This window comes from Myxine glutinosa, chromosome 3 (genome assembly GCF_964187855.1).
Source record: "Myxine glutinosa chromosome 3, kmMyxGlut1.1, whole genome shotgun sequence".
Lineage (NCBI taxonomy): Eukaryota > Metazoa > Chordata > Myxini > Myxiniformes > Myxinidae > Myxine > Myxine glutinosa.
The window spans coordinates 138,377,280-138,393,650 of NC_136263.1; the positions used below are offsets into that span (position 1 = coordinate 138,377,280).

General features: G+C 42.2%; 1 protein-coding gene across 13 annotated transcripts in view; it reads right to left on the reverse strand.

Annotated features, from left to right (window-relative positions):
* Nucleotides 1–16,371, reverse strand: part of LOC137423172 (upstream stimulatory factor 2) — a 119,471-nt gene that overhangs the window by 79,370 nt on the left and 23,730 nt on the right. For 3 of the 13 annotated variants that reach the window (XM_078774621.1, XM_078774622.1, XM_078774630.1), the window contains 4 exons: nucleotides 13,868–13,948; nucleotides 12,861–12,910; nucleotides 11,194–11,315; nucleotides 6,419–6,472 (listed from right to left, as the gene is read on the reverse strand). In XM_078774621.1, coding sequence (XP_078630747.1) covers nucleotides 6,419–6,472; nucleotides 11,194–11,315; nucleotides 12,861–12,910; nucleotides 13,868–13,881 — 240 coding nt within the window. In that variant the 5' untranslated portion in view covers nucleotides 13,882–13,948. Of the gene's footprint in view, nucleotides 1–6,416; nucleotides 6,473–11,193; nucleotides 11,316–12,860; nucleotides 12,911–13,867; nucleotides 13,949–16,371 lie in introns of all 13 variants that reach the window. The other 10 variants (XM_078774625.1, XM_078774633.1, XM_078774631.1 and 7 more) reach the window with 5 other exon arrangements.

Sequence of the window (16,371 nt, forward strand, 5' to 3'; positions counted from 1 at the left end):
ACCCGGGTCCTTCCCTGGGATCCTCGGGCCCCACTCACAACTATCCCAACTGGCTCCCAGAGCCTACCTGCGGCCTTACCTGGCCGACAAGCTACCAGTGACGGAGTGCCCCAATAACTATACTCACTAATTAAGCCACACGCCCAGCCATTCCACAGTCTCATGCATCCTACAAAGCACTTCTTTCCACTACCTGCACCACAGGTGTCAATATCCATACAATTTACCTATGCCCTCTACCTGGCTTTACACTACCCCCCCTGGGATTTCGCGAATGGGTTCCACTTCCCCCCATTCAGTCCTTCGGACCATGCACTCCACACCAATCATTCCACACCATTTATCCTGCACACCATGCAATTCAATTCACACTACCCCTCAACACAATTCCATTTTATTTTCCACACACAATTCCTCACTCACACAGCATCATCTATCTAACTAATTTCCCCAATAACTCGTGCTTCCCTCGTCGTCCCTTTAAACTAAGCACACCCTTTATTAACAACCACCTAAACTCTCTACGTCCCCTCTATAGTTCAGGTGTCACCACTTAATTCTTTTGTCTCTACAGTCTTCTAAATGTCTCTACAGGGCTTTATATCGCCTCCCCCAGCCTTACCCGAATGTTCCAAGCCCCTCCTCTCACTGCCGTTGTTAGCCACTCCCCTTGAGCTCCGATTGGCTGCTCGCCGCTTACCGGCCACTCCCCTGCAGCTCCTCCCTTCGGCCTTGCCAGACTTGTTCCAGGCCTAGCACGTGGCATTCCAGCTCAAAGACCACCTAACTCACTGGCCTGCTCAACGCATACTAACACAGGAAAGGAGACTACGCTTACATTTAATAAGAAATAACTGAACTAAAGCGAGGCTTCATGTTGTGGTGCAACTACCTACGAGGGGGGGTCATTCTTTATTCACAAAACCGCAAAATATATATATATGTATATATATATATATATATATGTATATATATATATATATATGTATATATATATATATATATGTATATATATATATATATATGTATATATATATATATATATATATATATATATATATATATATATATATATATATATATATATATATATATATATATATATATATATATGTGTATATATATATATATGTATATATATATATAATTATATATATATATTGTTACGGATCTCAACGTCGGCCCCTCTTCCCCTTATCAAGGAGGGATTAATCCCCTTGCCTGTGACTGACCGACGTGGTCCTCGAAGTTACAACGTCCTTACCGGACCGACGGTAGGTAGGGTACGTAGGCTTAAGGGTTCGCTACTTACCTAATTACTGCCGCCAGCCGGGAACGAGGGAATAACTTCTGCCCGAGCCGCAGCGTTAATGGATTACGCCGAGCGAAGCGGACTGCGGCGCGAGCCGTTTATCAAGGGACTAAACCCGATTCATATGCGGTTGGCCAAATCGTGCCACAGGTGTTCAATGATGGAAAAGACAAGGACGATCGGACGAGGAAGAAGAAGAAGGCAAAGGTAGGAAATAATAGGATTTATTATTATTTACACAAGACTAAAGGAAGAAAAGAAATCAAAGTAATATACAGAAAATGGAAGGAGCAGAAGGACACAGAGCAATTTCTAGCTTATCTATGCAGGCTTAACTTATTCCCCAGACAACACAGACGACAGTCAGACTTACACGAATGGGGGTAGATGGATGCCAGGGATCGATGGCATGGGAAGGCAGAGAAAGGGCCAGGCAGATGGTAGGCGTCGAGGTCCGGCTCCAAGCGCGCGCTCCGATCCACGCTTTTGGGGTCGAGGCGAAAACCCGGCAAACAGCTCCGCGTGTCGTTGGACGCGACCGGACAATTATATAGCAGGGGAAAGTTGGTATGTTGCATACGCAATTCTCGGCCGGGCAATCCCCGTGGCCCTCTTTCTGCCGCTCGCCCCTGCTCGCTCCACTCGACCTCAACAGAACTTGCAATTCGTCCTCCCTCTCTCGTCTGGCCCCTTACGAATCTCTCCCCCTCAATCATCTGAGGTGGGGGCGTCGCGCCGCGGGTTATATGACACGCCCTACCAAGCCATACCCACTGATTTGTGGTTGGGCGTTCGGGGCTCCACCCTTGATGACGAGGTGCGGGCCACGCCCATAATGTAGCTCCTCCCCCTTCTTCTCTGAGGCTTGACCACGTGCGTAATGGAGGTTTTGGGGCGATTCGAGCGAGCCCCAGCCAAAGGGCAGCGAACGCTGCCGGCAATTGTGTTTTGGTGGCAATTGAAAGGGGATTCTACCTTATTTCATTTGGTGCAATGCAATGTCAACTAGTGGAAAACAGAGCCTTAACTAATACACATAATAAAGAAATAACCATAGAGAGGTTCTATGATTGGCTACGTGCTTGTACATGGACTAGCTAAAGGGACGACCGTTGACCTTTACAATTAATGGAGGTATTTACAAGGAATTACTATTATTTACAGAGGGTGATATTTACAACAATTATCAACGTGCAGGATTCTCAAATCCGCAACAATATATATATATATAATTATATATTTGTCCTCTCACTCATAGTGAAGAATCGCTTAAAATAATTTCCGGATCCGCATTTTCACCAAAATCTAATCATTTTGTCCTCGTCACACACCAAACCTGTTCACCAAATTTCGTCCGTATCTGTCCATAACCTTTTGAGATATCCTGCTTCACAGACAGGGGTGAAAACATAACCTCCGTCCACCTTCGATGATGGAGGTAACCATTCATGTCTCTATCATAAAACACTTAGCATGATCTTGCCAAAAGACTGTCAGTCGACCGTAAACTTATTCGCAGAAGATGGTGGATGCATCCTGTGTTGCTCACACTTTCTGTTGTGTGAGCACACTTTCTGGATGTTGCATTCCATGCTTTGCCTCCGATTCCAGTCCATGTAGGAACACCCGTCTGTACCTCAGTCATTCACAATACGACAGAAGAAATTCGCCCTTCATTATGGAAGCAGTTGAGTATGGCTGTAGTGCTTTCCAAGTGCTGAACATTATGGACATTTGTAAGCATTTTGGGCACCCAACCTGCATGCCACCTTTCAAACGTTGAGATGGCTGTACACAATCACCTGCAAAGTACTGCGGCTGATGCCAATTTCATTGTCAATGTCAAATAACATCATGCATCGATCACTATGGATAAGTTCATCGTCAAGGGTGATTTTCTGTGTGGACATGGCCTTCCCTGATCTCCCAGGATGCTGTTCATCACACACACTTTGTTTGGCTTCTCCAAGCATTTCTATCCACCTGTATACATTTCTTCTGTTCAGGCATATCTCATCCTGTATACTCATCCTTCTGCAAATTTAGTTCTACTCATAGTCGAGGAATGTTTGTTTCTTATACATATGATTATGAAGCAGCTGCAAAATATTCAACCTCACTGCAGTATAATTCACTATTAATTAATAACTATTGTCCTGAAATCAATTTCAGGACAAACAATTTTAGTTAAATTATTACGTCGCAGACGAATCGAAAAGTGGGGTTAAGAATTTGGTCCACTTATGTCTGCCTGTCTGTCTGTCTACAAACGTCAGTTTATGATCGAGGAACGACATAATTTCAATTGAACGTTATATTTTGAACACAAATCGGAAAACTAACCAGCAGTTTAGTAGTACTTTCACTCTGAATTTGTCCTGATTGAGCATGTGCATAGACAAGTGAATTTTTTTTTCACTTTGTCCGCCTGTCTGTCAGTCAAATAAACTTGAACATCAAATTCAGAGCCAAAGTACTGCTAAATTGCAGGTTCATGTTCCGATTTATGTTCCGATTAGTATTCTAGTGTTAAAAATATATAATTCAATATAATCTAGAACGGCATTTGGTAGAGTGCATACCCCTGCCAGGCTGAATGATTCACGTTTTGTATCCCACTGATAGGCCGGATCTGGATCCCGAACTGAACAAAAATCTAATCGGCTTGTCCTTGCCAACTATCCAACTCATCCACCTAAATTTGTCATAATCCGTCCACAGCTTTTTGAAATATATTGCCATATATCAGCTTTGGCCCCCTCTCTCAATGGTGAAAAATCACTTGGAAAATCAAAATAATTTCTCATTTCCAGATCTTCACCAAAATTGAATAATTTCGTCCTTGTCACACAACTAACATGTCTACCAAGTTTCTTCTGAATACGTCCATAACCTTTTGAGATATCGTGCTATACCTCGTTTTTGATCCCCTCTCACTTAATGGTGGAGAATCACTTCAAAAATGATCAGATCCAGATCTTCAACAAAATCTAATCAATTCTTCCTGGTCACACACCCAACCTGTCCACCACGTTTCGTCAAAATCTATCCATAACTTTTTAAGATATCCTGCTCACAGACAAACAGACAGTGGTGAAAACATAACCTCCACCCACCTTCGGTGATGGAGGTAATTAAGTAGTTCCTTGATCATAAACTAAAGTCTGTAAGCAGACAAAGTGAACCAATTGCTTAACCCACTTTGTACGTCATGTGTAGGGCAAAAAAATCCAGAAAATACGTAGCACATCTTCAATTAATCAATCCATAAACCACCTTTAGAGGCCATTTTCCCCAGTAAAGCAGGGGTTGGCCTTTTTTTGGGCACCATGGTCCCATTTTTTGGAGCAATGTTTTATGGCCGGATGCCCTTCCTACCGCCAACCCTGTTAGTCGCCTCTTGCGACACACAGGGAATTACCAGTGAGCTGGTACTCAATTTGTCGACCTCTGAAGGATGACAGGCTGAGTCAACCTCCCTGGCGTTAATTCAGCGATCGACCGGGATTCAAACCCAGGATCCCAAGCCGGCACCCGAACCGCTAAGCCAACACCAGGCTCTATTTATCAATCCATGAAGTTCTTATATATAGTGCTGCTTTTGTAAGGAATATATAAAAAACAAAGTTTTAAGACTAGGCATTTGAAGAGATTTAAAAACAAGTGATGGGGTTGGAGGAGTAGTGGACTTTCAAGGGCAGAAAAATTTACAGTTCAGAAGTCTATGATCTAAAAAATGCTCAACCACCAACGTTTTCAACTTTGTGCTATTAACTACCAGAATATATTAGGGTTGATATACCATAGAATTCTAACAATATGATCAGGTCAGAATTGCAGGTAAGAACCAATTTTTCTTTGATTGACACATCATCAGTGATTGGCATGTACTGGGAGCCAGTGAAGTCACTTGAGGATTGGAGTGATGTCATCAATTTTCTGAGCAGTAACTATGAGTCCAGCTGGGCGGGTTGAGAGAAGTAACAGATAGGCCAGCTAACAGTGAGTTGCAATAATTCATCGATCAGGTTTTTACTTAGCTCTGCCAAACACCGAGCAGCAACAGCTGCAAGCAGTTCAAAGACTGGGGATAATCCAAAAACGTCAGATAAAATTTCACAAAGCAGGGCATCTTCCTAGAAAGTAAGAAACCATCATCGAATTCATGCGTAAAGGATCAGAATTTTTACATTGAAGGATTACGGTTGAAGGGATGGAAATGGTGATTTATTTAACAATTGAACATGAGTGGATTTAGTGTGCCAAAGGACACTGAAGATACGCCTGAACACCAAAACACTGAACCTTGCATCTCACCGATTTGGTCAGATTTTTATGTCATGCAAGGCCCCACAGAGAACACATCAGGTCTGCTGCCGGCCATAGGGTTTCCCAGAAATTTCACATTGCATTAACTCCAAAATGAAAAGATGCAGCAAGCCCATTCATTCATTCAGTCCTGCACATTCCTTTGACTCTGCTATACAATAACATACCAGCCCTGTTGGTCTGCTACAAATCTCACCGATTCTGTCCAGCTTCCCTTCGAAGGAAACAACTTGAATCCCATTTGCAACTTTAGGAATTGAATAAAGGTTCTAATGCTCCCGCATCCTCAAGAACATGTATCTTATTTGTGCAAACCTCAAGAGAATCATGTCAGTAGTTAGAAAATTCTCCTATCTGTTAGGAAAACAGAAGAAGAAGAAGAAGAAGAAGACGACTCCTTTCACGTTTTCAGAAGCATAGGGCTGCAGAGGCAGTTTTTCATTGGTTAGGGGCACAATCCTAGACGAGTTGCCTCTCCAATGCAGGATACTCGAATGGCTCGTTCTTCCCAGTCAGCTGGTACTCATTTTCCGACCTCGAAGGTTGACAGGATGAGTCAACACACCTAGTGTTAATTCAATGGTGTGACGGGCTCAAGCTCAGGACCCTAAGATCTTAAGCCAGCCACCTTAACCGTTAAGCCAACACCAGGCTTTGGAAAACAAGAGCGTTATTTATTTGTTTGTTTGTTCATTCGTCAAGGTCGGCACGTGACCTGCGCGTAATTGACTGGTAGTTTCACAGTGCATATGATCTATGAATTAGGAAGAAACTCACTGTTCCTGGTCCATCGCCCTGCCCATCGGCCACTTGTACCACACGGTAAGTGACCTACACACGGTGGAAAGAGCAGCATTATGTGCACTGCAAGATTGTACTTTGCATGAGTGCATTGCAAGCAGCAGATGATGCAACGGACAATGCAAAGTGAAACAGAATAAAAGATACACCCGTTTTGAAATCTCCAAAGGATCCCAATACTCGTCATTTAAATTGCCCTCTTCTGCACAATCTATACATTTATCTTTGAATGCAAAGAATATTTAATTATACATATGGAAAACGGCCACTCAAAAAACTATTCCAATGATAGCATGCCAACCACATGATGAGAAAATTACGATTGGAAATTAAATAATGATGCTCAAAACACCAAGACACAATTACATATTTTGGTTTTCAACTTTTCTTGCAAAACTCTTGCAGTTTTTGAATCATTATTATTGCAACTTAAATTGCACAATGGCTGGCTTGTTTTATTGTGAAACTTGCAAGACAAGTACACACATAAAATGACACTCCAAATTGTACAAACACTGCCATTTCATAGTGCAATCAATTTCATTCCCAAAACTGCTACAAGTTACTTAAAATTGCACTATTCACTTCGGTAAAGTGTTTGAAAATGAACATTCTTCAATTGCACTTGAGTAAAGTGTGAGAAAAGACCACGGGATAGAGCAGCAACGTTGAAGGTATCAGCCAACAAGAGAACACTCTGCTAACAATCGTAGGTTCAATGTCCATCATGTTTTACGCATCAAGGTAGCGGTGATCAATTAATACCACTAATTAATCACAACGGTTTTGCAACTGGGATCATAAATATACTGGAAAATTAATGGAACACGATACCCCACGCAGTGTTCAAGTATATACTGTACGTAAATTTCAATAAAACAGTGATATTAAAGATTGTTTAAAAAATGTTGAAGTTTAGCATGAGTGAAGCAGTCTTATACACCACCCCATATAACATGTCCATGTACTGCAAAACTGGAGGGTATTGAAGTATTTAGAAGGTGATTTGTGTTCTACAGTGTTTAAGTAAATAATTCAACTTAAATAAAACTACAAAGCATCAAAAAAATGCAAAGCCCATCCTCATCCACTTTGTATTCTGACTTCTTCCATATGCTAAACATGACGAAAACAGCAAAAACGAAATACAAACAAATTGACAATTTTAGGTGACGATGACCTTTTCACCTCAAAAATAATAGGTTTAAGAAACCCAATCAGATGAAAATTGACAATTTTATGCAACCTTGACCTTTTGATTTAAGAAAACCCCAAAACAATTGGCTTCTAGCTTTTGATTGGTGAACCCATTCAGTAACCCAATATGCAAATTCTTAAAATTTCAGGTCATTTGAATGAAAATTGATGAGATTTATGCAACCTTGATCTTTCGATCTTCAAAAAAAACCACACACAATCGTCTTCTGGTTTTTGATTGGTGAACCAATTCATTCAATATACAAATTCTTAAAATTTCAGTTCAATTGGATGAAAAGGGATGATTTTAGGTGATGCTGACCTTTGACTTTTTGACAAAATTATTAACTTGTCTTTTCCATATTCTTATAATAAAGCTTTGTTGAAAATTTGATGCCACAAGCTCAAATGGTAAAAAAAAGTTAACTAACCAACCAACCAACTAACACACACACACACACACACACACACACACACACACACACACACACACACACGCACGCACGCACACACACACACACACACACACACACACACACGATTGCAAAAAACCCCATCTCCCAATCTAATTAAGGTTGTAAAAGTCACATAAATGAACTCTGGGTTTTACCACCATTTAAGCATTGTCTATTACACCACCCTATCTAACACATTACATTGGTTATTCTTCCCCGTTGTTTGTGTCCTTTGTGACATCCTTAGAGACAGTACGCTTCTGGTTTGGAATGATTTTCAATTTTACTTGACTGCCAGAGAGAGTAAAATATTATGTCGCTCCTCTCTGCGCATGTGCGATCAGGACGAATTCAGAGCCAAAGTAATGTTAAACGACAAACTTGTCTTCCAATTCATGTTCAAAATAAAACATTCAACCTAAAATACTTATGCTGGTAGAGACTCGTCTGCAGTCCACAAGGCAGGCCTCGACATTTTTTAAGCCGGCAAGGAATCTTTTTACCCTGCGCACGCAAAGCAAACAGCAGGGTTGAGCAGTTGGTTCATGTCTGTCCGTCTGTCTGTCTGTCTTTTCAGTTTGCGATAGAGAAACAACTTATTTAACAGAAAAAAAACAAATTCACCAAAGCTTAAGGACAAACACAGTCACCCAACAACTATCCCAAGTCAAATGACCGACTGGTTTCACCCTCATTTGGGCAGCGCTTTAGATATTGAAACCGCCATTCCTAATGGATACTGCCATGGGGGCTTCATACATGACTGCTGCATTTTACGATGTGGCTTTTAAGCAAAATGTGCATTTGACTAAACGTGACTGTAAACATGGACTTTATTAGCTAAAAAATGTCTATTTTGAGACTTCTTGTACTATAATGGTAAGCAATTAGTCAAGAAACGATTTAATTGTGCAAGTTTGTAATTTGTCATGTCCGAAATGTTATTTTGCCGAGGTTTGGCTGCAGATTGTTCTGCTTCATGTGTTTGCATTTAACAAAGGCCAAAGCTCATCAGGATTCCCCCTGGAAAAAAATAAAACAGAGAACAAAAAATAACAAAAACAAGACCAGACCTTGTACAAAATGCTGATGCACACTCAACGGAAAAATTATTCTTCATGAAAATAGTTTTCCAATGAATATAGGATTATATTAGAAGCAGACTTGTGCTCCTCCTTACCCTCTCTCTCGCCCGCTCCCTCCACAAATATTGCACTTTTGGGTAACAAGGCAACAGAACATTGGTTGACAAAACCAGCATGTAAGATGGCCACTCAGTTTGGGATGCCTATGGACGATGTCAATGTATGCAGAAAGGTGAAGGACTACAACGTCCTGTTGATTTTATCTATTGTTCTTCCTGCCCGCCAGTGCAGATCGACACTCGCCCTCACGAGCAAAAGTAGTGAACCTAATTATACATCGGTTTAATTGACTCACATTTCTTCTGATGCAGACAACCTACCTTGACAATCAGCCCACAAAATAATGACTTATTTATGGCTGCTACCTAAATTTGTTGCAGTACCAATGAAATAGTCTATAACATGACAATTGGTATTTCGTGATCAAATGATAACCCCAAATCTGCCAGGAAAACCTTGAAGAAAAGTTTAAATGCAATTTATTTTGGCTGTAATAAAAACAAGACCGATAGTCTGACGACGGCTAGCCGGGCTTGTATCTGCTAAGTGGAGGATCTGCTGTCACTCTGTCATGTGACCAGATCCTCAGCTCTGATTGGACATTTGTGAGGATCATACATAAATACACCGGACGGACGAATGCTGTTCCACATGGCATCGCCCTATGAGCTACTCCGCAAAAATATGGCTGTCGAACCACATGACTGATGATGTAATCAATTTTTTTTTCTGGACTAATTTATTCCTAGATTACGCTCAAATTTCATACTAATCGGATTAAGCATTCTACTTGTCGATTTATGATGTCATGAAAAAGGCATCGTCATTAACATGTGTTATTCCCCATGGAGAGTTCTTTACAATGAGCCACACTTCTATTTGTTGCATGGAGTGGTTTCGGAGATAAAGAGGTGCAAAGTTCTTTGGTTTTTCCAAGATGGCGCCCGTGCCACATGACCTATGTCATCATAATTATAACTAAAAATTATACAGGAGGAAGCGCTCCTATGGTGAAAATTTCATGTCAATTGGATCAACAGTTGCAGAGAAAACGAATTTTATAGGTAACTAGCCGAAAGCACCCGGCGTTGCCCGGGTTCTTTTTGAATGAATTTACTACTATAATTCAGCTTTTACTCGCGGCCGTAGAAGATTGACTACTATAATTCAGCTCAGCTTTTAATTGCGAAATGGGCCCAGCCCGGCCGAGGCGGCCTCGCCACCTAGCCTATAACCTTCCCGGGCCCGTCCCGGCATTTTTGGTTTCAGAGGTTTCCTCCTATCTTTCACCTTTCAGGAGATTAGCGCGTGCAGACAAACAAACAAAAACTTTCTTTTATATATATATATAATATATAGATAGAAGATAGATAAACCCGCAAAATGCCGGCGGAAGGGACATACATACATACAAACAGACAGACAAACGTTGTTCCAGACAGCATTGCCCTATGGGCTATGCCGTAAAAAAAGATAACCTAAAATGAGAACAGCATATTGTAACTATTAACTTCAGTCGATTCTATGGTTCTTTGGTCAAGAACTGCATGCACGATTTGCCAAAATAAAAAGTCTTTTACATCTACTCTACCTCAACGAATAGACATCATTAACTTACCTCAATTCTTTTTCCTATTTTCAATTCTCACATATCGCACCCTACCCCTTCCCCTCTCACAATTCTTTCTCCCCCTTACCTATCTACTTCCTTTCCCACCAACCAACCACATTCACCTGGCACCTCTTTATCACTGCCCTCCCACTCTTCAATGTCACCTCTCTCTCAATTTCCCTCACGTTAAGTTTCCATCTTCACACAACTCCTCAATATTGCTGATACAACACTACCAAAATTCAAAGATAAACTGCTACTGGAAAGGTATTTGGCACAGTATTTATATGAGTGTCAAAAGCGATATTATTAAGCTTGATGAAAAGAAATGGTAATGTGCACCTGGCCTCCATTGTTTTCAGTACGAAAGTGGTATTGGATATTCGGATCGCTAGTAAAAGAGGTGGCTTGTTGCACTGTGGCAATGGATGCTGCGACTTGCTCCTCCGCACCTGTCACCTCGCCTGCAAACAAGCACAGCGTGGCATAAGAAACAAGCGTTACGCCTAGGTCCCCCGTCGGGGAGGTGATGTGAGTTGACAAAGTGGAACACGCAGAAAACATGCTATGATATGATATTTCGCTCACAAGGGTCAGACATACATGGAGGCGGCCATCTTGGATTTTGACCTGGTGACCCAATTTTCAATAGCGTTCTTCCTTATGCCTAGATACACCGACACACCAGAAGGTACTTCGCTTATTTTTCAAGATATTTCGCTCACAAGGTTCAGACATATATATGGTGGCGGCCATCTTGGATTTTGACGTGGCGACCCAATTTACAATAGCGGTCTTCCTTATGCCGAGATACACCCACACACCAAATTAGAAGTTGGTACTTCGCTTATCTTTCAAGATATTCATCTCACAAGATTCAGACATACATGGCGGCGGCCATCTTGGATTTTGACGTGGCGACCCAATTTTCAATAGCGTTCTTCCTTATGGCGAGATACACCCACGCACCAAATTAGAAGTTGGTACTTCGCTTATTTTTCAAGATATTCATCTCACAAGGTTCGGACATACATCACGGTGGCCATCTTGGACTTTGACGTGGCGACCCAATAGATACACCCACACACCATATTAGACGTTGGTACTTCGCTTATTGTTCGAGATATTTCGCTCACAAGTTTCAGACATATATATGGTGGCGGCCATCTTGGATTTTGACGTGGCGCCCCAATTTTCAATAGCGTTCGTCCTTATGCCGAGATACACCCACACACCAGATTAGAAGTTGGTACTTCGCTTATTTTTCAAGATATTCATCTCACAAGGTTCAGACATACATGGCGGCGGCCATGTTGGATTTTGACGTGGCGACCCAATTTTCAATAGCTTTCTTCCTTATGCCGAGATACACCCACACACCAGATTAGAAGTTGGTCCTTCGCTTATTTTTCAAGATATGCAGGTTGCAAGGTTCAGACATACATGGCATCAGACATACATGGCGGCGGCCATCTTGGATTTTGACGTGGGTTGCACCCACACACCAAATTCGAATGCGGTCCTTCGCTTGTGCATGCACGCACGCACGCCCGCACACACGCACGCCCTGACGGACACACGGACGGAGGAGAAAGCCAAAGTCCCCCTTTCGCTCCGCTGTGCGACGGGGGGACAACAAAACCTAACTAGAACGGGCACTCGGTAGAGCGCATACCTTCGCCGCAGCTACTGTTCTGTACTTGGCATGGGAGTGTAGGGAACAGAACAACAAAAATACGATTTTGACCTTTTCGTGACCTTGACCTTGACCTTTGACCCGATTGCTCCCAAAATCTAATCAAATGTGTCCCGTATAATAACCAATCATCCCACCAAATTTCATGCAATTCGGTTGAATACTTTTTGAGTTATGCGAATAACATACACACACACACACAGACATACAAATAAATACACAGCGATCAAAACATAACCTTCCGCTTTTGCGAAGGTAATAAATGTTTGAAGTGATGAATACAGGAAGTGTGTTTAATGGAGTGCTTTCTCACCATCTTGTAGCTGCACCGGCCCATCATCTCCATCCTGCACCTTACCATGACTGCAACAAAGCAAGCAACAGACAATTAAATATGGAATAACGTTTAGAAGTATACGTTGCATTCTGCAATATGGAATCGATAAAACAGTTGCAGGCTCTAAGATGAACCACAAAAAGATGGTCACAACTCACAAGGCAACCAGACAATCTTTATGGATACAATACAGGCATCTAGACCCAATCTTTATCTGGATACCAGCTGTGCCCCATTTGCCTACTTACTACTAACCAACGATTTTGAATGCCAAATGCTCCATTTTCCACAGTTGATACAACCCAAAGCAACAGCCTTAGATAGTATTTTTAGGTAGTAGGTTGCAGACAGCAACTACTCAGGGTAGTACTACTGTTCTGACTTAGGAGCGTTAAAGTGGTGCCCGGAACAATCTTCCACTATGCGTGTCAGCATTGCTGGTCTTACTTTCCGTCTCACTCAAACTACAGCTACTGGGCTAGCTTCAATCTCTCTTTCTCGCAAACAAACACCATACACTATTCTTACTCATTTTCACTCCTCACCTTTACATTCTCTCTCATTTATTTATCTTTCCTCACATTTATTATTGCAGTTATTTTATGCCCTGGCCTCAATGAGTTTTATGGCCTGGCCTATATAGTCCGTGACTGGAGCCTTCAACATAAAAAAGCCAATATAAAGTTAAGTAGGATAGTATGAAAATGCCACCAGGCACATTCACAAGGAACTAGAACAGCACTTTGTAGAGAGCATACCTCCACCAGGCTGAACATTTTACGTTTTGTATCGCACTGATAGGCCGGATCTGGATCCCATCCTGAGCCAAAATCTAACGGACTTGCTCATATCGCCTAACCAATTCATCCATCAAGTTTTGTGAAAACTCGTCCACAACTTTTTGAATATATCATTTTATATCGTTTGGGTGAAGAATCACTTTTAAAATTAAAAAATTATCACATCCGGATCCGGATCTTCACCAAAATCGAATCATTCTTTCTTGTCACACACCCAACCTGTCCACCAAATTTCGTCTGAATCCGTCCACAACTTGAGATCTCCTGCTCACAGACAGACGACAGGGATGAAAACATAACCTCCATCCACCTTTGGTGGCGGAGGTAATTAATATGGATAGTTAACCCAATTGGGACCCCAGGAAAAGCTCAATAAATAAATAAATAAAGTACTGAAACTAATTTACGATCAAAGAAGCCGATGTGAGATTATTAATCTGTGTAATGAATGTTGAACTCTCCTATTTTCCCCAACACATCTTTTCAAAGCAGATATGAGATTGAATAGATAGGACAATGTTTTACTTGCTTGTACAGAAAGCGAGATCATGATAACAAACTATTAACCACAATCTGTAAGATTTCTCTTTCATGCTGGCTTGGAAAAACTCCCCCAGGTTCTCCTGGAAAATATGAAAGGTTTTCCACATGATCCAATTTAAAATGATTATCTCCTCTTTGCAACGACTTTGGTTGGTCTCGCAAAAGTAAGTCACGAGTGAGTCAATCGACACAGCAGCCATATTTAGCGATGATTCAACACGCAAAGTGTGTTCCATCGAAGCAATCATACTTGCAGGTACTGTTGTTTCGAACCAGTCGAGCATTGTCATGCTTACGTGATGTCATACTTCAGTACTCTATACCCACAACTAGAGTCCCTGTATAAAGAGAGTTGCGCTATGCGCTGACCCGAGATTTCTGGTAACGTGATTTCGTGGCGCCATTTTGTGTCTAACTTCACCGTGCGTGAACGTCAGCTCGGTACGGGAATGTTGTTTATTGCCAAACAAAATGACTGGTTGTTCTGCTTTTGGTTGTTCAAACCAATCTGGGAAATATAAGATGTATAGATTTCCAAGTGATAAAGTCAGAAGACAAATTTGGGAAGCGAAAGTCAGACGAAAGAGCTGGAAAGCGATCGACTCCTCGAGACTCTGCCAGGTAGGCCCACGCCGCTTGATGATCAATGTTCAAAAGCAATTCTATCTGCTCGGTTTTTTTTTGGTTATCTGTCCGTTGAAAACCCTTTTAAAGGGAAGTGATTTGTGTTTGTTTATAATCTTCAAGGAGCTGACCAAAAATGCATTTCCATGGGAAGAACCCTGCTCAATTTTTTTCGGGTAGTCCTAGCGGACCCCATATTGTCATTGATTGATGAAATGTCCCGGTACAGTGACATTGCCTGGTCTGCGGTTGGGTAGTCTGCGGGCAATGTCACTGTACTTTTTCAGAGGGAATTAATTTTGATTTTATAAGGGTGGGAAACCCATGGTCCGTTTTGTTTTCAGTTGTCTGTCCGTCCATTCAAAACTTATTCGGAGGCAAGTTATTTTTTTGGTTTAAAATCTTTAGCCTAATCGGCAATCATAAAAGCAATTTTAGGGGGGGACCTTTTTTTTTTTTTTTTTTTGTTTTGTTTTGTATACAAGATCGAGGCTCGTGAAAGAGCGAACATTAATCACACAGAAAGACAAACAGACACATAAAACAAATAACATCGGGAGCGGTAGACAAGATGGGGAGAGAGGGGGAAGGACACAAACACAACATTTGAGAGCAGGGACCGAGAGACATGGAGACATCGAGAGATCTGTGGGAGGGAGAGGGCTTTGGGGGGGAGGCATGTGAAGGGGGGGAGGCATGTGAAGGGGGGTGGGGGGGTGGGAGAGGTATAAACATATGGACACTGCCAGGATTTCCAGGAAAGAAGTTGGAATTTCAAACAAGGTGGATCTGGGGTGAATTAGTGGGGGTAGAAAAGATCAAGGTTATGGATGGGGGAAGATAAGAGATGGTGGTGAACAGCTGTTTTAAAGACCTGGAGGGAGGAGAGGGATTGAAGGGAGTGTGGGAGTTTGTTCCACAGGCGGGAGAAAAGAGGAATGAAAGAGTGAAGGTGAGCAGAGAGCCGAGATTTCGGCAGTTTAACCATCAGAGGGTTGCTGGCAGATCTTGTGCGACCTGTAGGAATATTTGGGGGACAGAGCACAGAGAGAGCTGGGGGAGCAAGGCCGGAGAGGAGTCGGTAGAAGACAGAAAGGCCACCTACCTGCCTGCGGTGAGTGAGTGAAAGGCCCTCAGAGATAGCTTCATCGCGGGAGATTCCAATGATTTTGAAAGCTTTGGATTCAACAGCGTGAAGCCGAGCCAGGTGTGAGGCAGGAGCACCAGCCCATAGCGGAGAACAGTATTCCATTGAGCTGCGGATGAAAGCCTTGTATGTGGTGAGGAGCTCAGGTGTGCCGAGGAAGGACTTCGCACGACGGAGGATGCCCAGTCGGCGACTGGCTTTGGAGGCCAGCTTGGAAATGTGGTTTTCCCAAGAAAGATCATGGCAGATAGTGAGACCCAAAAGCTTGAGTGACAGAACTTCTTGGAGAGGATTGTTGAGAAAGTAGATGGGAGGGTTGTCCAGTCGATCTTTTCGGAGAGACATAGTAAGAGAGTGAGATTTGTCAGGATTG